Source organism: Tribolium madens, unplaced genomic scaffold (genome assembly GCF_015345945.1).
Source record: "Tribolium madens isolate multiple individuals breed KSU strain unplaced genomic scaffold, Tmad_KSU_1.1 Scaffold_3;HRSCAF=73;Tcas5.2_LG2, whole genome shotgun sequence".
Taxonomy (NCBI): Eukaryota; Metazoa; Arthropoda; class Insecta; order Coleoptera; family Tenebrionidae; genus Tribolium; species Tribolium madens.
In genome coordinates, this window is record NW_025401006.1 from 12,319,193 (window position 1) to 12,342,495 (window position 23,303).

Genomic DNA, 23,303 nt, shown 5'->3' on the forward strand with positions numbered 1-23,303 from the left:
ATTATATTATATTATATTATAAGTAAGTAAAATAGATTTTATGAAATTTTCTTACATTGTATCTAACAGTTATTTCCTTCTGAGTTCTCATTTATGACTTCACAATTTTCCTCCATTTCCTTGTAATAACTGCAACAAAGTATCTTTGGATAAATTATGAGACGCTTTGTGAAATATCCCCCAAAACTGATCATTGATCACACTTGTGGCTCCTAAATCCAGTTTACTGCCGGAAATCGAGCCGTTTAATAGATTTTGGAAGTAGTTGATATTTTCATTGCGTGTTAAGTGCACAAAACCAATGCCATAGAAAAAATAACGACGTCAAAAGCAAGCCTCCGTGAATGTGGACTCACTGTTAATATCTCTTAACCAGTAATGTTGCCTTTTAATAGTAATTACAAGCAGTCTGTAAATCATACTCGCAAATGTTATTGTGTTTGAGGCAATGGCAATATTTTAATGTCGCTTTAATTTTATTTTTGTTGTAGACATAATATTAACGGAAAACATTAATATTCACCCACACTGGACTTTACTTACGTCTAATACTACAAGTGACTCATTGAAAGCTGCATTATCCTTGCAGTTGCAGTGTTAAAAATAATTTCTATTAGTTGAGATTTATAACCGAAATAAAAATAAATACTTGGGGATTTTCCTCCAGTTTTATGCAATTACATTAGTTTTTTTTGTTTTTGTATTTCAATTTGTGGGATGACGCTTCCTGCAAGCTCGATGCATGTTTTCAGGTTTTTTACATCTTTAGTGAAGGTCGCTGTGTTCAACATAACTTATTTCTGAGTTATGACAACAGTTAGAAATCAGCCAATATAACATCACACAGGGAAATTATTTAACGAAAGGTACACGACCTTCGCCATGATTAACAACTATTTATTTATAACTAATGGAAATGATTTTAACTAAAGGTTTCATGATTTCATGGTAAAACATGCACTTACTTCCGCTATTGCAAAATTTTTGGCAGTCCTGAAATCGCCTCAAAAATTTTTCAGGTGGATTTTTGACTGATTTGAGTGTTTCCTAGAACCAATATCAATAGAATTTTTGTGTTAGAAGATAGCCATCTTGAGATTAACTGTAAATAAAGTTCAGGCTGACGTCAGAAAAATGAGTTGTCCAGTTACAATTGCCCTGTTTGCATATTAAACTTTCTCTTGATCATTTCTCCGCATCACATCTGCTCTATTAGATTAGATGGAATTGAACCTTTTATATTTTATGCCTGAAAACTTCGTATTACATATTTATAGAGTAACCTTAGAGATGACCTTACAGATACTGCTTTCAAATCAATGCAGTTGTTTTACTATTATTTGGTATTGAAGGAGGAATTTTTGATAATATTCTATCTGAAACTTTTTAATTTCAGAGTTTAAGGATATGACCCAAGTTTTTAAGTTTTAAAGTCCAAACGAAATTTCTTTGTGAATAAAATAAATTAACTACGTCAAACAAACGTTATCTGATCATAGAAATAATTACGGTACTAACCTTAGTTACACTAAATTATCACAGAGATAAGTTTCCAAGCCTCGTAAAAATTGCAACTTTAGCAAAATAAACACCTTTATCTCTTTATCGTATTAGTGCATTTTTTGCAATGAGATTAAATGCAAGGAAATTAATTGGTTGATTTTATTAAACCACACAGATGTACCACTTGGATTTACTCAAATTAATTATGCGTGTTGGCTATATTTAGGCATGAAATTAATTCAGAAACATTTTTTTCAGTCAAGCGATATTAAAATATTTTGTGAGTTACGAAGCAATAGACTTTCTCTCTGTAATTTCATTATTTATTGCACGTTGGAAATATGCAACTCATTTCTGCAGTCTGCAGCTGCTCTTGCATTTATCTTAAGCCACATTTAAAGCAACATTCAAAGAAATTCATTTTTGCATGAATGAGTCTCAACAAAATATTGTTTTCATGTCTACCTCCTGACCTTTCCCAATAGGAAAAGTATATAAATCAGCCAATAAACATTTCATTCAATAATTGCCTGTTTGCTATCTATTATCGCAAATTATCGCGAATTTTTATTGTGGCTTAATTTCAGCCAACAAATCATTTTTACAGTTCAATTCTCGTCGGTGGTGCGACACAAATTCAATCATTTTGAAAGTTTGATTGACTATTCAAAATCTATTGAACCACGAGTTGGAGAAATGGAATAGACACAAAAAAGCCACCTTTCATTTCACAATTTTCGACCGTCAAAAATGGTAAGTTTTTTGTTCGTTATTTATTGCAAGTTTGCAAAATTAAGATTAAAATAATCATTTGTTTGTGCTCAAATTTCCAGAATTGAACACATTCTTCGGGTCATGAAGTCACTTAACCGATAAAATAAGTGTTTCAAAACCCAAAAAATACTTTTTTAATGTTATCAGATAAGTCGTTTTAATTCAACTACCTGTTTAATGCAAATTCATGACATCACTGTGATTTGTTTTGCTCGTTTTGAATGATCGATAAATCGCTTTCAAAATTATTTAATTGTAAATCGCCTGCTTCAGGGTTAAATTGCAAGGAAGTTATTTGAGTAAATGTAAAGGTCATGTTTTTATTTTCTGTTTTTGCGAATAGTTAAATGATGAACTATTTTCGGGTTTCGTGTTGATTGAATCATTCAGTTTAAAAATAATAAATTGAGTAGACTAGATAAAACGAAACTTGGATGTTTATTTAATTATAGATCAAGGCATCTGACCGGCCATGGCTAGTCTCAAATAAATATGTAACAAACAACGCTTGCACATCATACCCGAGCCAATTATTCATTATTAATAGTAATAGATAATCCGGTTTTATTAATTCTTCGCTTGAATTTCACGCGATGTTTTTCTCACTACCATGAGAAACTTACAAACTCATTTAAACAAAGATCTGCATTTTTACACACCGATGAATTGACAGATAATGAAGATAAAAAACCGTTCATTTCCCTCGAAGTGAAAGGTGCTGACATGCCACTGGCATACCGGCCCCCTTAAATTTTCAGTTTAAAAAACAAAAAGTGAAAAAAAAAACAGTAATAATAACGACGTGGACATTTTTTTTAATTGTTCTATGAGTTTCTATTAATAATATATGGTTGAAATAAGTGTCAAACTTTAAACCATATTCAAGTTTTCAAATTAAAGCTCAATTTTAATTTATTGTCACCTTTTACGTTTCAAAATATTTATATTATCATTCACCGAAGAATTTGCTGCAGTGTCTCGTTAAAAAAATTAAACAAGTTTTTTTGTTAAACTAATTAAACAAAATTTTATTATCATCTACTAACATTTGTGAGACAACTCGAAGAAAGTTCTTAAAATTAAAGAAATGTAGAAACCAAAAATGTTTTCTGTATTCTCTACGAGAAAATCTTCCATCCATTTTTTAGCTAGCATTCTCTTTTTAATTATTTAATAAAGGGAAAAAGGTCATACATGGATGAGTTCTTGTGAATAAACCTTTTTATTTCATAAGTTACAGTGACTTGTATACAAATAAATTTAAGAAATTCTCATAAATAATGAATTTTGAAACGAAATAGTTTATTACAACCGAGAAAAAACTTTTTTCCCACAAATCCATCCATAGAGATTTAAAAAAGTCAATAACATTTTAGAGTGGAAAATTCTATTTCAAAACTCATCTTTACCAAAATTTGAGAAAACATTAATCTGCATCTATTTTTCTAACAATTAAATTGCTTTTTTGACAATTGATAGGCTCACAACCTCGGTAATCCTACATAAATTACTTCCCGACCAAGGGTTGGAATGATGTATTTTCCGACCTCTAAAAAGATGGAATCGGCATATTTTTATAGTGATTGTGAATAAAAATATATACCATTTTAGTAATAGGCTATTTATATAGAAAAAGAAACTTTTTTACCACAAATCCATAGAAATTAAAAAAAATTCAATAATATTTTATAGTGGAAAATTCTATTTCAAAACTCATCTTTACTTGCATCTGTTTTTCTAACAATTAAATTACTTTTTTGATAATTGATAGACTCACAACCTCGGTAATACTACATAAATTACTTCCCGATCAAGGGATGGAATGACATATTTTCCGACCTTTAAAAAGTTAAGAATAGGCATGTTTTTATAGTGATTGTGAATAAAAAAATATACCATTTCAGTAACAGGATATTTATTTATATAGAAAAAGAAACTTTTTTCCCAAAAATTCACAAAAATTTAAAAAATTCATAAACATTTTAGAGTGGAAAATTCTATTTCAAAACCCATCTTTACCAAAATTTGAGAAAACAATGATCTGCATCTGTTTTTCTAACAATTAAATTGCTTTTTTGATAACCTCGGTAATTCTACATAAATTACTTCCCGACCAAGGGTTGGAATAACGTATTTTCCGACTTCCAAAAAGTTAAGAATCGGCATATTTTCATAGGTAGTGATTGTGAATGAAAAAAATAACATTTATGAAAAAAAAATTTTTGCCCACAAATCCACATAACTTTAAAAAATTCAACAATTAAATTGCTTTTTTGACAATTGGTAAACTCACAACCTTGGTAATCCTACATAAATTACTTCCTGATCAAGGGATGGAATGACGTATTTTCCGACCTCCATAAAGTTAAGAATCGGCATATTTTCATAGGTAGTGATTGAATAAAAAATACCATTTTAGTAACAGGCTATTTATAACGAAAAAAAAATTGTGCCCTCAAATCCACAGAATTTTAAAGAATTCAATAACATTTTAGAGTGGGAATTTTATTTCGGATCTTATCTTTACTACCAAAATTTGAGAAAACATTGATCTGCATCTGTTTTTTTAACAATTAAATTGCTTTTTGGCAATTGATAGGCTCAATAGACTCACAACCTTGGTAATCCCACATAAATTACTTCCCGACCAAGGGAAATTAAGAGTCGACATATTTTTATAGTGACTGAATAAAAAGCAGGCTGTTCATAAGAAAAAAACCTTTTTCCCACAAATCCACTGAAATTTAAAGAACTCATTTTACAGTGGAAAATTTAATTTCGAAACTTATCTTTACCAAAATTTGGAAAAACACAATCACAATCTTGATAATAAATTAGGTACTTCCCGACCAAGGGATGGAATGACGTTTTTTTATAGAGATTGTGAATAAAAAATATACCATTTTAGTAACAAGCTACTCGTATTTATATAGAAAAAGAAACTTTTTTCCCACAAATCCACAGATATTTAAAGAATTCATTTTAGAGTGGGAAATTTAATTTCGAACATTATCTTTTGCAAAATTTGAGAAAAACATTGATCTGGATGTTTTTTTGGCAATTGTATCTAAATTACTTCCCGACCAAGGGCTGGAATGCCCTCTTGTCCACAAATGAATTTGAGAAAAGTTTGATTTGCATACTATCAACGTTTTTTTGTCAAGTTAAATAATAAATTAGATGAGTGTAAGGTATTTATTTAATAGTTGGTAGTGTCTAAATTATATCTGTTATATTTTAGTGTTGACTGAAGATAAAGTTGTTAAACTGATAAACCCTCAGTCCCCTCTCGAATGCATCTGTCGAATATTGCAAATTGCAGCTATTGAAATAAACAAACTTCACATTTGTGTGAAAAATCCCTCGATTTTTGCACAAGGCGATCCAGGCTCAAAATTCAAACGTGTGAATTGTCGAAACCTTTGCGCCAAAACACAACCCTGAACCTAAGGTCTTTACCTCAGTAACCGTTCGATGGTCAAATTAGAAATGTTAACAACATCAACAACCTCTAAACAAAGAGTTTTGCCTGCATACAACCTTGCATTCGGTCCGATTCGCCATCGCTCGGATTGCTTAGATTGACTTAGCTAAGCAATGCGAATATCGCGGGTACTTAGTGTTTAGCTTGCGAGCGCGCCTTCGACTTTGGCTTGCGCACGCTCTCTGACGGTGAGCGCCAGTTCCAAACTTGAGTTTCACCGTTAACCCAAACAAACAAATCGCTAAATTGTGTATTATCGAGTTGCGGATCCGAGTGTGTACTTTCCTCGTTTGATTGTGTCTGTGTTGTGGGGTTTTTGGTGACCTGACTTGACCGAAGCAACCCTGGACCTATTAAAATTAGATGATCTGACCCAATTGTGCCTGGAATTATTTTTATTTACTCCTATTGTGTGTGGTGTTCAGTGCAGTGGTTTTTTTTCAGTGCGGATTACACCCTGGATACGTTTATTTTACATGGATTTGAGGTAAAGACCCTGGTTGTTGAACCCGGTACTTTTTCAAAAATATAACGGCGCTCTTTGCACAACCCAACCTTGGGCTTTTTCGGGAACAGCTCCAAAACCCAATCAACTACATAGAAATATCAACATTTTTTTTCGACAGACATTTCGAACACTTTCTCTAAGTCACGCACAAGCGAAAGTTGTGAAATTGCCGAAATTTTCCCACTCTTTATGCTCGGATGAGTATTTTTACGTTTCGCTAAAAGATATCAAACGCTTAATTAAAACGAATTGTTTCGAGAAAGTGCAATTTTTACTTTTCAAAATCACACCAATATGATTACCAAGTAAACATAATTTGAAAATTGAGCAACGACAGGATTTACCATTTTAATTAACAAACTTCTGAAACGAAGGATGCCAAAATTTCTGTTGCTAGGCCCAAAAACGGCAGAAATGTGATTGGCAATGACCTTTTGGTGCAAGACAGCTATCAATTCACGTGTAATTTTTCAAATGTTATCAGTTTGAAAAAAGCGACACCATCATCTGCGTGATTTAAATTTTGGTTTAGAGCTAAAAAACTGGCATTTCCGCATTGGTGAAAATCTGTTTTTCTAACAATTAAATTGCTTTTTTGACAATTGAGAAGACTCACAACCTTGGTAATTCTACATAAATTACGAATAACGTATTTTCCGACTTCCAAAAAGTCAAGAATCGGCATGTTTTCATAGGTAGTGATTGTGAATAAAAAATACCATTTTAGTAACAGGCTGTTTATAAAGTAAAAAAAATAATTTGTACCCACAAATCCACAGAATTTTAAAGAATTCACTAACATTTTAGAGGGGGAATTTTATTTCGGATGTCGTCTTTACCAAAATTTGAGAAAACATTAATCTGCATCTGTTTTTCTAACAATTAAATTGCTTCTTGACAATTGATACTTTCAATAGACTCACAACCTTGGTAATCCCACATAAATTACTTCCCGACCAAGGGAATGATGTATTTTCCGACCTGTAAAAAGTTAAGAGTCGACATGTTTTTATAGTGATTGAATAAAAAACAGGCTGTTTATAAGGAAAAAACCTTTTTTCCCACAAATCCACAGAAATTTAAAGAATTCATTTTACAGTAAAAAATTTAATTTCGAAACTTACCTTTACCAAAATTTGAAAAAACATTGATTTGCAGTTGTTTTTCTAAAAAATAAATTGCATAATCTCACAGTCTTGATAATCCTACATAAATTAAGTACTTCCCGACCAAGGGATGGAATGACGTATTTTCTGACCTCTAAAGTCTAAAAACTTAAAAATCGGCATATTTTTATAGTGATTGTGAATAAAAATTATACCATTTTAGTAACAGGCTATTTATATAGAGAAAGAACCTTTTTTCCCACAAATCCACAGAAATTTAAAAAATTCATTTTAGAGTGGGAAATTTAATTTCGAACCTTATCTTTTTTCCACTCTTTATCCTCTGATGAGTATTTTTACGTTTCGCTAAAAGATATCAAACGCTTAATTAAAACGAATTGTTTCTTCGAGAAAGTGTCATTTTTACTTTTCAAAATCACAGCAATCAATGCAAATGTTTAGTTTTGAAAATTGAGCAACGAGAGGATTTACCGTTTTAATTAACAAACTTCTAAAACGAAGGATGCCAAAATTTCTGTTGCTAGGCCCAAAAATGAGATTGGCAATGACCTTTTGGTGCAAAACAGCTATCAATTCACGTGTAATTTTTCAAATGTTATCAGTTTGAAAAAAACGACACCATCATCTGCGTGATTTAAATTTTCATTCATTATGGTTTTGGTTCGAGGCGAAAAAGCTTGCATTTCCGCATTGGTGAAAATCTGAGGCATTATGCAGTGGATGTTGTGTATTCTCGGCTTGGACCTTGACGTCCATTAACTTCGGGTTAGATGCGTCAGTGTTTCAAGGCAGTTCGCGTTGCGGGTATGCTAAAGTATTTAAAATCCAATGCTACCGAACTAGCTTTTCATAAATAAAAGACCGATAATTTAATTCAGTCAACATTGTGGCGTATTTTTGGTCGATTATCTGACTGAAATATTTCCATTTATCTATAAGAACGTTGCAAGTTCAGTTTCAACTTGTACCGTTATCCTGAATTTTATCCGAGAAGTACCGTAGCGCTGAATGTAGGTACTATATTTTTTTATTAATGAGATGGAGAGAATTCACTGGTCCACAAATGTGGGATTTTATGCCCAAGGAAGTTAATCTCTCGTTTAAATGCCTAATTATTCTCAGATCATTGAACCGGTTAAACGCTATTGTTTCAAATCCAACCGGAATAAACACTGCACTTTGAATAAAATACTACCTTTCAGCAATCACTTTTAATGATTATCAATTTTTGCTTTGTCAAAATTTTGGGGACTAAAGGTTAATGTCTGGATCAATAAAACATCAATTGTCGCTATCCAGACCAGATTTATTTATATTATTAACATTATTACAAACCATTATTCATATCAATTCCAAAATATAAATACGTAACGAAGCAATTGCTTCTGATTTTAAAGCATTGACCTCTCGGAATAAAAAATCGCAAACCGATTAACAAAAGTTACTAATTTAAACCCATTTTTATTGTTTTATTTAAAAACAATATTTTTCCTTTACACTTTAGACGTCAATCATTATCATTTACATGTGATCGCCTTGCAGTTGATGGTATCTGACTGCAATAAAAACAAATAATGCTAACGAAACTTCATTTTGCTGAACTTTTTCCATTTCACACCATTAACAAATCAGCTTGTAAAACAAGACTCTTCGAATGATTGTGTGATTTTAATGTCACAATGAGTAACAACACTGAAACTGAAACTATTCATTTAATGTTTCTTGTAATTAGTCCGTCCGTATCTTCAACATCAAATAAAGTATCACGCATTATTAAGAATTTAAATTAGGTTAATTGAAAAAACTGAAGAACTTGTATCTCGTTTCATTAAATTAAGAAACATTTTGTTTTTGCTCTGTAGATAGTGATATTCTTTAGTATGATTAAGTGCAAGTTTTTGCAACGCTGCACGAGGGATGATGCAATTCATTACATATTGTGTAATTATAATTGGGACAAGACATACTTTGTTCTATAAAACCGATTCTTCGTTTGATGATTACTACTTTCACAACGTTCGAGAATCGTAACAGTTATTAATAAATCCTCATGAGGCACAAGATACACCATTTCATAATATTTTCAGGAAGACTGGACTATTTTTAAATTTTTCTTTATTTCGGTCGCGATTTCACAAATTATTTTTTTTTATCTACAAGAATTATAATAAATAGAAAATATTTTCGTTTGTTTACATATTATGACACAATGCTCTCTTCTTTTATCGTAAACTTCTATAATAAAAAAGTTTATTCACAATTATTCTCATTAAAGAACAAAAAGCCAATAAAGAAGCTACCAAATTTTGAAAAACAACAAATTATGACGGATCAGGTTGGGAAATGGTCACTTCCTTATCAATTTTCGGGTTGGGAAATTGCCATTTCATCTCAATTGTTAAATAAAGTTGAAATGTCATAATTTGCAACTTTTCGCCGAATAAATTTAAAATTGGTTCCTTAAAATATGTTGATAATTTTAAAAACAATAGAGGCAAAAATATTCAAATTTTCGAAGATACTAGCGAATTTCATTACCTCAAATGTCACCGACCAAGTTGAGTTATTTTGAGTTCTTTAGACATATCCTATCACAGCTTAAAATTTCTGCACAACTATTAAAATCACCCTGTATAATATTATCTTGAATCTATACGTATTTTCATCCATTAAAGGTCAGATTTTCTGTTGGGCGACAACAAAATTGTTAAATAGTCTACAAAAATAGCATGGTACAGTGGCGGACACGGAATTTTGGACAACAAATTTATGTCAGTTCAAAAAATGTCAATGTAAGCCACGCTTTATTGTCATCATGGTTGACGTTTGAAACTAAAATTTAAAAGTTTTAGTTGAAATTTATTTCGGGCGTCGATTTTCCGAAACAATAATGCCAGCAATATGTGTTTTTATATAAATTCAATAAATTATTTTAAATTGTTATCATTTGTTCTTTAGCTATCAGAATAAAAAATACAAAAACCAAAAGTTGCTTAAGGCCCGTTTGCATTTTTATGTCAGTCGAGTGACAAATCGTCCAAAATTCTGTGTCCGCAACTGTACCAAAAATTTTCATCACTGAGATTTTCAAAAAAATAGTTTTTTTGGGTAGAGAAACAATATTTTATACTTTTTCTAAATAACAAAGAAAAACCTCATATGCCCCAGGAATCGCAGACTGGAAGTGATTTTAAAATAGATTTAAAGTAATTTACAGAATTTGAGGAATTGTGTTATTTCATGTAACTTTTTTCAAATTGGTGAAAAAAATATCTCGAGACTTACTCAACCGATTTTGGTGAAATTTTTACCAAATATTATTATAAATATTATCTTGAATTTAGCATAAGACTTTTTTGATTGAATACACCATTCGTTGTTTATTACGGTTTAAAAAAAAATCGATAAAAATCAGAACTTTTTTCAAATAGCTGTAATTTCTAACAAAAATTATTTTTTACCTATGCTACATCGTAAGCTATTATTTATTTTAATTGTTGATAAAACTGTAACGTATTTAGGATTTTAAATATTTTACACCTATTTTTCCGAGCAAGTAGACAATATTTGGCAAATCTCTGTATAAATTAGATAATGAAAAATCTTTTAAGAGTATAAATCAATAGACAAAGGTTTGCGTTTTGTTTTTCTGAAAATAAACAATATTAAATGGAGAATTTTTGCGAGTTCAATGACACCCAATTTGTTAAAAACAATGCTTCATTAATAAGCTTAAATTACATTTTCAGTAATTATTGTTGTCCGTTTTTAAAATCACAAATCATTTTAGCAGTTGCAAATTTCTAGTAAGATAAATTACCAGGGACATGAAAAAAATTCTTTCTTTCAAAAAATTGTGACATTTATTTTTTGACATTTGACATCTTTTTATGTCTATTTAATGATACTGATCATCTTGTAATTAAGGATACAGCTTCCTTGTTTCCTCTTCTAATAGCTCGTAACAAAAAAAACCTCGAAATTTTTATTGATAGAATTTTTTTAACATTTTCTTCATGTTCCTGGCGCACCCTATATTTTATTTATTTTGTAAATGTTCCTAGGATCAACTCTTAAAAAGTAAATAGAAGATAACAAACACCTAAATGGAAAACTGCTCAAAATAATTTTTAATGTAATTAAATTTAAGATAACTGCGTTATCAACAAAGTGAATCATAAAAAAGAACATAATATTCCGCATTCTGCTCAATTCGTGGAATTTTACCAAAGATAAGCTTTATTTAAATACGTAGGTAAAACCACTTACCTTTATTTAAAATAGAACCAAACTTGTATGGGTCAGTTATTTTTTTATTTAAATATTATTTATTTTTATTTTCGGGTCAACATCGAACTGGTTCTTTTTCCCATCTAAATGCCCAGCTTGATTTAAATTTCATCCAGTCACATCTAAATTTCAGTCCGAGATTTCAAGGTCCTGTATAATAAGTGTGTGACTTTTAAAGGATGCGGAAAGGTGTAGTCAATATCTTAGACTTGTTATTTAATTCTCTAATTATTCTTTCTTTACATCTGGAATTACAACTATATAGGCAATGTGTTCACCTCGGAGCAAAAGCTGACTGACATGCCTTGAGCAAGTCTCAGTTTTTTTTGTTGTCTGTATTACAGTAATCGGCGGTGGTAAGACCTTCGGCCGAAATCCTCGCTTACTTGCACTATCTAAAATTTTCTTTTATTACCACTAAAACTCCTCCTCAAATTGCATACCCAAAGCTGGTATTTTCCGTTTCTTCGGCCTTGTCCACACTTCATCAACATCTTCTAATGCCAGATTCCAATGCTTGTCAAACGCCACGACATACGCAAGACAGTATCCTCGAATGTCATGACTATGTCGCGTCCAGATCTGAAATTGCATGGAATCTCTTCTATTACAAAACTTTTAAAAAGCGAAAGTGATTCAACCGACCACACAGCAAATGTATCGTTTAAACGAAACAACAACTTTTTGCTACGATATTAGAAAATTGATTACACATTCACTTTCTGCAGAGAAAGTGCCAACAAGTCAACACCGTAAAGTTGTAACATCTGCTGCGGAAGAAACCGTGTAATTGTTTCAAATTCGCGTTTTAAAAGGGCGAAAACCATGATCTGAGCCTCTACTTTCGCGGACCTTGATGCGAGGTCCCTACGAGGCCGACCTGCAAGGTTACCACGCCTAAGCAGCACCGCGGTCATCAGGTGTGCCCCGACAAGGATGCTGGAGTTCCATGGATTGCGAATTTACATCTCGCTCCCCATCGAGACGGAAATATGCGAGCTTAAAGCATTAATGTCATCTTTAACAAACTGCAGCACCACAAACTCGGAAAATGATTGATCACTATTGTAAGAGAAGTTGTTAGAATATTTCTTTGAATTGCAACAACCTATAAAGATGGACCAGTTTGAGACTCTATGGAGGGATTAAATGAGTTCGCAAAGGTTCGAAGAACCCAGATCAGATAGAGTGCTGTATTATGAAAAACGCCCCAAACCATAACTCCATTATTTTTAAAGTTATGACTAAGGCTCGGATTATATGCACGAAAAAATCGTAAAATATGCGCATATATATGCACGTATTTTTACAAAAATATGCACAATATATTAAGAAATATGCTCCAGTATATACCTACCAAATATGCATCGATATGCAAAATTGTGAACAATAAAAAGTCAAACGTTTTTTGCTTAAAGTATTTATTTTTTGAAAAAACTAATTGATGTTTGATGTGATCAAAAATAAAGTTTTTCGAAATTTTTGTTATATTGTTTTTGAGTTTTACAAATTATTGATTATCAAAAAAAAACATTTTTTTCATAAAGCTCATGCTCTAAGGGATTACAACTATCTACTTTAAATTATTTTTTTACATACAAGGTGATTCACGAAAAAGCCTGACCAAATTCTCGATACAACCACCATTACTCTTCGCAAGTTATTTTGCGACAACTGTAATGTTGGTTGTATCGAAAATTTGGTCAAGCTCATTATTCCACGTGAATCACCCTGTATATCGCAATTTAGACAACAAAAATCGAATAACTCAAAAACAAAACAAAATTTTGTTTTAAAATAAGATCATTTTTTATATTACTTTAATTTATATTAATTATTATTTTTTGAAAACAAATGATTAAAAAAAACCGCTTGGTTCAATACAATTTAAAAAGGAAACACTCAGCAGGGTACTAATTTTTTGAGTTTGGCTTACGAATTACCTGTTGTTTTCTCTTTAAAATATTTTGTAATCGGATCATTTTTCATAAACTGTCCAATTTTTAACTTGAACTGAAATTTTTAATCGCAAATTAGTGATTTGAAGAAAATATGCACAAATATGCAATATTTCCTAAAATATGCACCAAGTTGCCAAAATATGCATTTTTTATTTGGCTTATTTTAATCAAAAAATATTAGATATGCATAGAAAACTTACAATTTTGTTGATATACCTCTTTATAACAAATATGCATTTTGCATATAATCCGAGCCTTAGTTATGACAATACTTCTTAGAACAAAGTTGAACATTTTTTGTCATCTATCGTTTAGGATAGTTAATGCTGTTTTCTGTTTCACCGGAAATCACATCAACTTAATTTTTTTTAACACCCTGTATATTTTACCACTTTTGGACTCTTTGTTTAATTGTCTTTTAACAAGTTTTAGTACCATATGCCTAAAACTAACCGTTCGTGAGATATTCACCAAATAATGTATTTATTAAAGTAACAATAATAACAAGTAATATTGACAAATATTATTCTTTTGCATTTTCTCTTACTGTTTTTATACTTTTTAATGTTAATCATGGATGATAATGTGTTAACAGACATATTTTGAATAAAATAAAAATTGTGGGAGAGCACTACGCTTTTACACTGGGTGATTTCTGATCAAATCGTCGAAAATTTAAGCGACTTAAAGAAAGTTTGAGGATATTTTGGGCTTTTAGAAAACCCAAATTAAAACATCTCCAATTTCAAAGAGATAGAGAATTAGATAGGTATTGAAGAAAATGCAAGAACATGAATTGAAGAAATTGCAAGTAACGTTGGCTTATCGCACGCAACTGTTCGAATTTGGGTTTTCTAAAAACCCCAAACATCCTCAAATTTTTTTCAGGTCGACGAATTGGAACTTCTCTTATTGAAAACCGCCCAGTGTAAAGGCGTTGTGGTCTCCAACTATTTTTATTGCTTTCAAAATATTCTTGAATCATGTTTGTTACCACATTATCACTAGAACACCAAAAAGTATAAAAATAATAAGAGAAAATGCAAAGTAATAATATTTGTCAACATTACTTACTGCCTACTTTAATAAATTTTTAATTGACTCATATCTCACGAACGGTTGGTTTTAGGCACATGGTACTAAAACTAGTTAAAAGACAATTAAACAAAGAATCCAAAAGTGGTAAAATATACAGGATGTTCCATTAAAAAAAATAAAGTTGATGTCATTTCCGGTGAAACAGAAAACAGCATTAATTTAGCATCTATCTCAAACGATAGATGACAAAAAATGTTCAACTTTGTTCTAAGAAGTATTGTCATAACTTTAAAAATAATGGAGTTATGGCTTGAGGCGTTTTTCATAATACAGCCTGTATAATTTCGCATTTCTCTTTAATTAATGCAACGCAGTAAAATAGCGAATGTAGTACCAATGTCAATACCGATTGCAAAATTTGGTACGCATCTAGGTGAATATTAAAGAAAGTGTAAACTTGGCCCAGATTCGAAGCTGATTGGCTGAGGTCAAAACCAAATTCCGCAATGTTGGGTTAAAATTTGTAAAACTGATATAATACAGCCCGCATGATTTTTTTTCTGTCCAAACATGAGTAAGCACCAAACAAAAATAAACAAGGCTTTTTATTTTATTGTTCGAATTTATTTGAGATATGTGGACAAAAAACTGACCATGATACGAATTGATATGCATGACGGCTGTAATCATACAGGAGATTGTAAATGTATCCTAATAAAACAGATTACGTTTTTTGATCGATGTAATTATTACAAAGTATTACCCACTAGTACATTAACTTTGAAAATGTTTCTCTTGTCTACACAGGATAAATTGTAGACTTGCTGGATTATTAACACCCCTATGTTGTATGTTATTTATTACCATCATGCTTGCAAACACAAGGTTTACAACAAACTGGTCAAATTATTTCCAAGCGCTTATGTAATCGCAGAAAATAACTTCGAGTCAAGAAATGTAAAAATTCACCTGCATTTGAATGCACAAAATAGTCATTTTTTATTGAAAATGGTCTAATTTGCAATTTTGTATACCAGAGATAATGAAATGACGATCCATTTTTGTTGTAAGCTCAAAATGTGTAACAAACAAGACTATTAACCAGAAACTTAAGATAAAATTTAAAGAGGACTAGAGATTTTTTTATACAGGGTGTTAAAAAAAGATTGTAAAATATTTCAGGAGGTAAAAACACACAAAAAAGTTTTAATAAACATGGATCCACAAAGTAACGGTTTCGGAGATATCGAAAATTATTCGTTCTTCGAAACAATTATTTTCAATATGTTCAAACAAAAAAGAGAAGCTTCTGGTAAAAATTCTAAAAATTTTCAGATTCGATATCTCCGAAATTGTTACTTTAACCCATATTTAGTAAGACTTTTTTGTTTATTTTGATCCATACTATTACCTCCTTAAATATTTTACAATCTTTTTTCAACAACCTGTATGAGTAAAAGGGGTATTTTTTCTGAAACAGGAGAATATTCGTCTTTGGGATGAATTATTGAATTCGGTTTAGCCTTATGAACAAAAAAGGGAAATATATTCGAATATAAATTTCAAATCGTCAAAGATCTCCAACAAGAAATTATGACTTGATTAATTCAGGTTTAATAAGAATATTTCTGGCTGAAACTTACAAAATCATGTTTTATAAAAAAAGACATTAGTTTAATTTTTTTTATTTGAAAAAAATTCTACCATTTCTGAAGTAATGTAAGCCGGACATAACAAGAAAAAAATATAATAACTGTCAAAATGACAATTCCAAAAAAATACCCTTAATCTTTTTTTTAGTTGGTTACTGAATATTAAAAATGTTGTATGACCAATGGTTAATAAAAAATGTCAAAAAACAACACATAACCTTACTAATTGCAATGATAATGTAATTTTGTTCGGGGTATGTAATAATTTCCCAGCTTTTTTTAGTGATCATCTAGTTCCTAGCTGTTGTCATGTCATAAAATTGATAGATTACAATATGATTACAAATAAAAAATTAAAAATGTTTTTCGAAATCATGTTGCTTTCTTTTTTTTGTCCTATATTTTGTTCGTTTATCTTTCTTTTTCAATCAATTTTTGTCCACAAATGGTCAAATTTTCGAAGAATTATAATAAAAACATAAACGTTGCAATTTTCTCATAGATTTGGTGAAAATCTACTACAATATTCAAATAAAAATAATATTTAAGCACAATATTATTAACCCAAGTCATGGAAATTACGTATTAAATAATATTGTAAGCCTACCCCTAGGAACATAAATAAAAACGATCGAAAATAAAATTTCTTAGAACCTTGATCGTTTTAGAACGATATAAGTCGATAAGATTTTCTTATTAATGAATAGGAGACTGCTATCATGAAAAAATATTTGTATTAGTGTAAATTGAAGTGCTTGTAATAAAAAGAACTAAAAAATATAAAAGTAAATAGATAAAAAGGTAAAGGTGCACAAGTTTTGCCATAAAAATGCGCACACCTTGCAATTCTTATCTTCTATAATCTATACAGAGTGTTTATCAAAAACATATAGAGACAAAAACACAATTTTGCCGACCTTCCGAACTAAATTAGTTGTTTTTTATCTGAAAATAAGGTTGAGTTAAAAAAGTACCTTTCTTAAGCAATGTCCTTGAGAAGAATTAATAAACTGTATTGTTTTTTCGGCGTGTCAATAAGTTTTGTGTCCGCGGTAGCAAGTGAAGTGTGGTGTATTATGACGGCTATGACCAAATAGAGTCGCGTCAATGGCAACAACTGCCAATAAAAATCATAGATGGCCTCTTGTATATCATTAGTATTGCTCAACAAGGAAAACCATGGCAGAAGGTTAGTGGATTTTCTTGCAAGTAAACGAGATAGTTGACCAGGTGAAGTCACGAAAAGATTATGTTTATAATAATGGAATGTCGCACTACTGGTCGGTTGACTACCATGGTCAACGCCATGGCCAAATTATAACTTGTTCATTGTAATTTATTCCGCGTTATGTTATCCTTTCTAATTAAATAGTTGGGAGGATTGCGGTTTCGATGCAAACTTGAAATTCTGATTGGAGAAATTTGAATTAAATAAAACATAATTTGGATAATTGTTGTTGTGTTAAAAGCGATGTTCTACACGTTTATAAAAACTAGATTAATTAATTAGTGACAGGTTACACTTGTATGATGAAAAGAATAATAAAAAGGCAAATAGAAATAAAACGTAACACGAGTTAATCGTTACTTGCTACGCATAAATTAACAATTACCAATAATTATTAGATTTCATCATAAATGTCAGTAAAAACAATATCGATAAATCATTTACCTTGATTCTATGCCGTTTGTCCTTACACGTCTTGAGGAATTGCAAAGGTCCGACGGCACTTTCCATTTTCGTAAATATATTTTTGTGAAAAGTTTTTCGTTTGGTCTGTATGGGTACTGAAATAAAAATTAAAAAATCACCCACTTGAGAAAAAATAGATTTTAATTTTAGTGAAAACAAACACCTGGACCCACCATTTCTTAAATGAATTTTGATCAAAAAGAAAAAAGTTGTTGACCGTGAGCTATTTATCAATAACCAGATTTAAAATAGGATACGAAAACGCACACACCTTATTCATTACATATTTCTAATTAATATGAATTTATAATGTCATAATACATAATGATAATTATTGAAAAATATATGGTATTAATATTTTTAACAAAATACAAATGAAAAAAATCAAAGCCACGCATGAAATCTATTTTTTTTATGAATAAGAAACCCAATACATGAAAAATGAAAATGAAGACGATTTGCATTTTCTTTGATTTTTTTTCAGAGAGAAAAATTGTATGAGACAAATTTACGTGAAATTTGGGATTTGTAAAAAAAGTTAAATTATGAATTTAATTTTGCTGTGATTCTCAGAAACTCTAGCTCATATATCAAAACGGTTGTTTTGCAAAATGTAAATATTGCATGCAGTCTACATCAAATGGATTTTTTATTTTAAAATTGAATCTGATTTTGATTCTCTGATATTGATAAATCGAAAAAACCTTTTACTGAGATTGAATGGACATGTATAACAGTTTAGTAAACGTCCATTTTCATTTTTTTAACTGCAAAGTAAAATCACAATTTTTTCACAAATTTTCATCACCTGAAACGGTTTTTTTTTCGAAGTTATCACCTGTACTTCTGAGGTATAGGATACTATGTTCATTTCCAAATTTTGCAAGAAGCGGCTTAAAGTTTTTTATTTCAGTCTCTGGTAATCAACTTCTCTAGATATTGATTTAAGTCATAGTATCCAAAATATGTATACATTTTTAGATTTTTCATGTTTTATATTCTTCGTTTTTGGATTTTTTTGTTCGTGTGTTTGCGTTATTATAGCATACTACAAGTATACCTAGATTTAAATTCTCATTATCATATTTTTTATTTGAAATTGTGATTACAAAACGTGAATAATTTTTTTTACAAAGATTTCACATAAAAACTTTGAAGAAGGCTTAAAATTAAAAACAATTCGTCATGGATTAATATCCTCAAACACTCAATAACAGCAGAAAAAATAATATAACAGGAAATTTATTAGACTTATAACATGCTGCAAAATTTTTAGTGGGTATAAAAAAATTGTTTCTCTAATTAGTAATCATCTTTTGAGAATTTGGGTTTCTGTCTTTCTTTCTTTTATTAAATATCTCCAAAACTTGTATCAAACTAAATTCCATTTTCCAAGAAGTACTTAAAGTTTTTTTGTATTATAAGGGAGGAAAAGACACTTTTCTCGAGTGTAGTACATTTAATTTTTCATACGATCCGGCAAGAAAAACTAACAATTTTTCTTGAAATCCCAGTTTCGTCATTAAGTCTAGAAATATGTTTTTCCGTTTTTATGGGGGAGGTAAAATTTTTACCTCCTGAGAGGTTACATATATTTTTAATGTAATTTTGACAGATGAGATAATAATTTTTTATCTTCTGGAGAGGTAATTGGCCACTTTCCTTTCTGGAATTATGGTGGAAAACTTACTTTCTGCTAATTTTGGGTTTCGATCACGCTAAAATTTTGTCTTTTTGCATACTTTTCCTTGGAAAACTATCCGAAAGTGTGAAATAAGGAGACAACATGAATTTTTGACAATCCTCTTAATATAGTCGATCAATGAAATTTTCTGATTGATAATTGTTTCAAATTTCAACTATTCTACTTTTTCTGCAAAGATCAATAGATATAATCCGTCGATGAAACATTCCATTCCTTGCAGTTTTGAATCTGTAAAACTTCAGCCAAGAGCAGTATAAAACCGTAAACAAATGCAAGCATGAATGAACTGAATTCCAATCCCAAACATTCGCAATTTTTTAAACTGTCTTCTTTATTTTGCATTCTCCCATCTCATAAACACACAAAACCGGCAAAAACATCTAATATTATAACATAGTTACTTAAGATCTGCGTACAGCACCCAACAAACATAAAACAGCAACATTGGCTCCGCGAGGTGAATGAACCCGGTGTAAGTTCGCGTACGCCGTGTGCTCTGCCAGAGCATGGTGTAACTCCGAGTCGTCGCAGAACGCTACTCGATGAAGTCATCAATCAAGTCAGAACTTTTTCCAGGAGTTCTGTGGACCGACGCGATTCTTTCCTTTCTACTTGCGTCACACTGCATGTCACTTTTCCAGTTTAATTACTCAGCAACTTTCTTCGAGGGAACATCGTACTAGACGATTATTTATCACCTCTTAATGATACTTTTCTAGTATCATTTTGTGAATTTTCAGAAAACTATGAATTAGAGGATGTATAATCACAATCCGTTAGTACTTGTAGACAATTTCACGGGTACTGAGCACCAGCACTTCTGCACTGAGTAACCCGCCATGACCGACCAACCAGGAAGGTCAATGTTACATCAGTCTTACCACATACGGACGTTACAACCTCAAATTATGTAATTTTCTGTATTAAATACTGACACAGAATTGAAAAAGTGAAAATTACTAATCCACACTTTTCCATTTCGTTGAGTTTGAAAATTCATTCACTTTTACAGCTTTAGGAATGCAATTAAAAATAGTTTAATTACGTAAGAAACAATAATAAATAGCTTGCGAGTGCCAAGTCTGTCAGACGCAGGGCATTGCTCTCTGCATAAACTAAGGGATAACTCTGGAACAAAAGTCTAAATATAAATAAACTGTCAATGACTCGAAATGGTTGATCACATTATGGATGTCCTACATAGACACTGACGTAATCAAATTTATATTAAGAACGTTAATTGTTCCAACAGAAATGGACCAAGTATTTTTCTATTTCGCGTTAAAAACGCTCAAAAAAAAATATAAAAAACATGTGTTGCAACATCTCATTGTGACACTCGTACATTCACTCACCACTGCGTGGCTCGTGTTACAAACAATTGGTATCACAATGATAGTTTTTTGTAACACTTGTTTTTTTTCCTCATTCTCTTGAAAAATCAATCTTATGTCTATCAACACCTCCCTGAAGGTTTCTTCTCCACTATTTCGTCATATTATCTCACAGACACTATGAAAAACAAACACTGGGTTCATTCATGTTTTTTTTGTTGTTTTTTTTTTAGTTTATGGGTTTATTAACCTCACCCTTTCACTGTCTTAAAACACAAAAAGAGATACAAACAAATAGAAATAACAAGTTCGTTGATTTCAAACATAACCTCACTTTTTGAAATGATTTTGTTCTTGAATAATAGTTAAGCTCATAACGATTGAGACACTTACACTGATGTGGTAGCCACCTTCTTTCAATGGGGGCCGTTTGGGGCACTTCAGTTTTTTTGCTTTTAGCCGGTGCTTGAGGTTTACCCTCGAGCACTGACTTAAAAATGTGAATATTGTCATACGTTTTTGCCTCAGGAATCGGTATAGCTACGTTGGGTGTTCGTAAAGCCAACAATGGGTCGAATTGTTCGCTAAAAAAGTCTAATTTTGGGTTGTAATTTGTGTTTTTTTCTGATTTTTCTTCTTCACTAACGTTTGACGTTTCTTTGGAAGCCATTTTTAAACAACTGACCTGATTTTGTCAAATGTTGGTAAATTAGGTAACTGTAAATGGGTACGCGAGTGGCCTCATGCACATGGAGTCCTAAACTTTTAGTCTTTACCACTTTAATTTGTTTCAATAATAATTAGTTACAAATTAAAAGAAAAATTACTTAAAACATTTTTTCTATTATTAAAAAGTGTTTGTGTAATTACTTAATACAAATAAAAACCAATTTGTGATTACTTCTATAAATAAATGCAATTTTTTCATAGATCTTTCGACTTATTTAACAAAAACAATTTGTGTTATATTTTTTTTTAGTTTTCTTACTTTTCGTATTTTAGTGTACCAAATATACAAAAACTACCACCCTTGTAACATTACCATTAATTCCAAGAAAAAAACCTAACACCTAGTGTATACATTAGAATTTTTTTTTATATTTACATGTTATCTAATCATAAATATTTATTTATAGTATATGGCGCCTTCTAAAAGATAACCGAAATCTTATTTCTCAGAATATAATTATCGTTCGTTTACCTAAGAAAGTGTGGAGTTTTACATTGAAACCTAATAATTTAATTTTTTATTATTTAACTTATTTTTTTCACGGTTTTGTCAACCCAAAAATTATAATATAGAAATTTTCTGATTTTCTATTTTTTTGATATTGATCAAAAATAGGAAAAACTCATTTGCTAAACTAGTCAAAAAATACTTGTAGAACATTTTTTTTAACAAAAATCTTCAATTTATAGTTTGTGAATCACTAATTGAGAAAATTGAGATAATTTTCGTAACATAATGGAGTTGATGAATTTATGATAATAAAAACAATTTGATTTTACTCTGTTGTCAATTTTTTAGAAACATTAGTAAGGTTATTTCAACTTATTAACACACAATGAGTTTTTTGGAGGTTATTTTTAAATAGGCTGGATCTGTTTAGATAGTTCTTGTTCAATATTTAGTTCTTAACCCTAATCTCAAAAAATCAGCCCTAAATAATTTTTTTATTTGATTTTTTCTTTTTTTTAATTTTTTATAGTTTTTATTATTTTCATTATTTTTAAATGGTGTGTTATTTCAGCCCCAAGTCAAAAATAGTGGTTAGTTTGTAGCGTGATAAAATGTAAATATTGCGTAACTGGAAAAACAAACAAAAGTGTAGATGTAAGCATTACGCTGGAATTTACATCAATTCACTTTCACAAAAAAAAGAAATTTATGCAATTTGCATCTTTAGAAGAAATATTCACTTTCTACAGGTGAATAATCTAGTTTTGAAAATTGGGTATCTAAGCCTAAGGAGTTTAAATTTTATTCGATCAAAAAATAATTTAATTAATTAATTAAATAAAACTGTAATAATAAAAATTTACATCACTTTCACTGTTTCATTAATTAAAAGTTCATTTCACCCGGTGAAAGTTGGCGGCAAAGATTTACCAACTTCTAATACATTCATTTTCAACGTCAATAAACCTAAGAATTTTTAATGTCTCGGTGATTATTGAGAAAAAATTTATTTGCGAGAGAATAAATTATAATACTGACAACTTTTTGAATATTT

General features: G+C 30.5%; 2 protein-coding genes across 6 annotated transcripts in view; one reads left to right on the top strand and one right to left on the bottom strand.

Annotated features, from left to right (window-relative positions):
• Positions 1–23,303, top strand: part of LOC123008027 (ecdysone-induced protein 74EF) — a 176,644-nt gene that overhangs the window by 51,087 nt on the left and 102,254 nt on the right. For 2 of the 5 annotated variants that reach the window (XM_044403594.1, XM_044403598.1), the window contains exon 1: positions 5,905–6,248. The exons of 2 other annotated variants lie outside the window; for them this stretch is intronic. The gene's annotated coding sequence lies outside the window, so the exon portion shown is untranslated. Of the gene's footprint in view, positions 1–2,235; positions 2,257–5,904; positions 6,249–23,303 lie in introns of those variants that run through there. One more of the 5 variants, XM_044403597.1, reaches the window with a different exon arrangement.
• LOC123008030 (U7 snRNA-associated Sm-like protein LSm11) lies at positions 7,708–21,739 on the bottom strand. The gene is made up of 5 exons (XM_044403600.1): positions 21,463–21,739; positions 18,010–18,125; positions 12,130–12,268; positions 11,666–12,081; positions 7,708–7,741 (listed from the first exon to the last, which is right to left on the bottom strand). Exons 1-4 carry the CDS (start codon positions 21,737–21,739, stop codon positions 11,915–11,917), a joined length of 699 nt encoding a protein of 232 aa, XP_044259535.1. The 3' UTR covers positions 7,708–7,741; positions 11,666–11,914.

Bases quoted from the DNA above. Each gene is read 5' to 3' on its own strand.
- LOC123008030 (XM_044403600.1), bottom strand. From the start codon at position 21,739: ATGGCTTCCAAAGAAACGTCAAACGTTAGTGAAGAAGAAAAATCAGAA. The intron at 18,126-21,462 runs GTAAGTGTCTCA...TTTTTATTTCAG, and splicing joins AAGGTGGCTACCACATCAGT to TACCCATACAGACCAAACGA. The intron at 12,269-18,009 runs GTAAATGATTTA...ATGCAATTTCAG, and splicing joins ACAAACGGCATAGAATCAAG to ATCTGGACGCGACATAGTCA.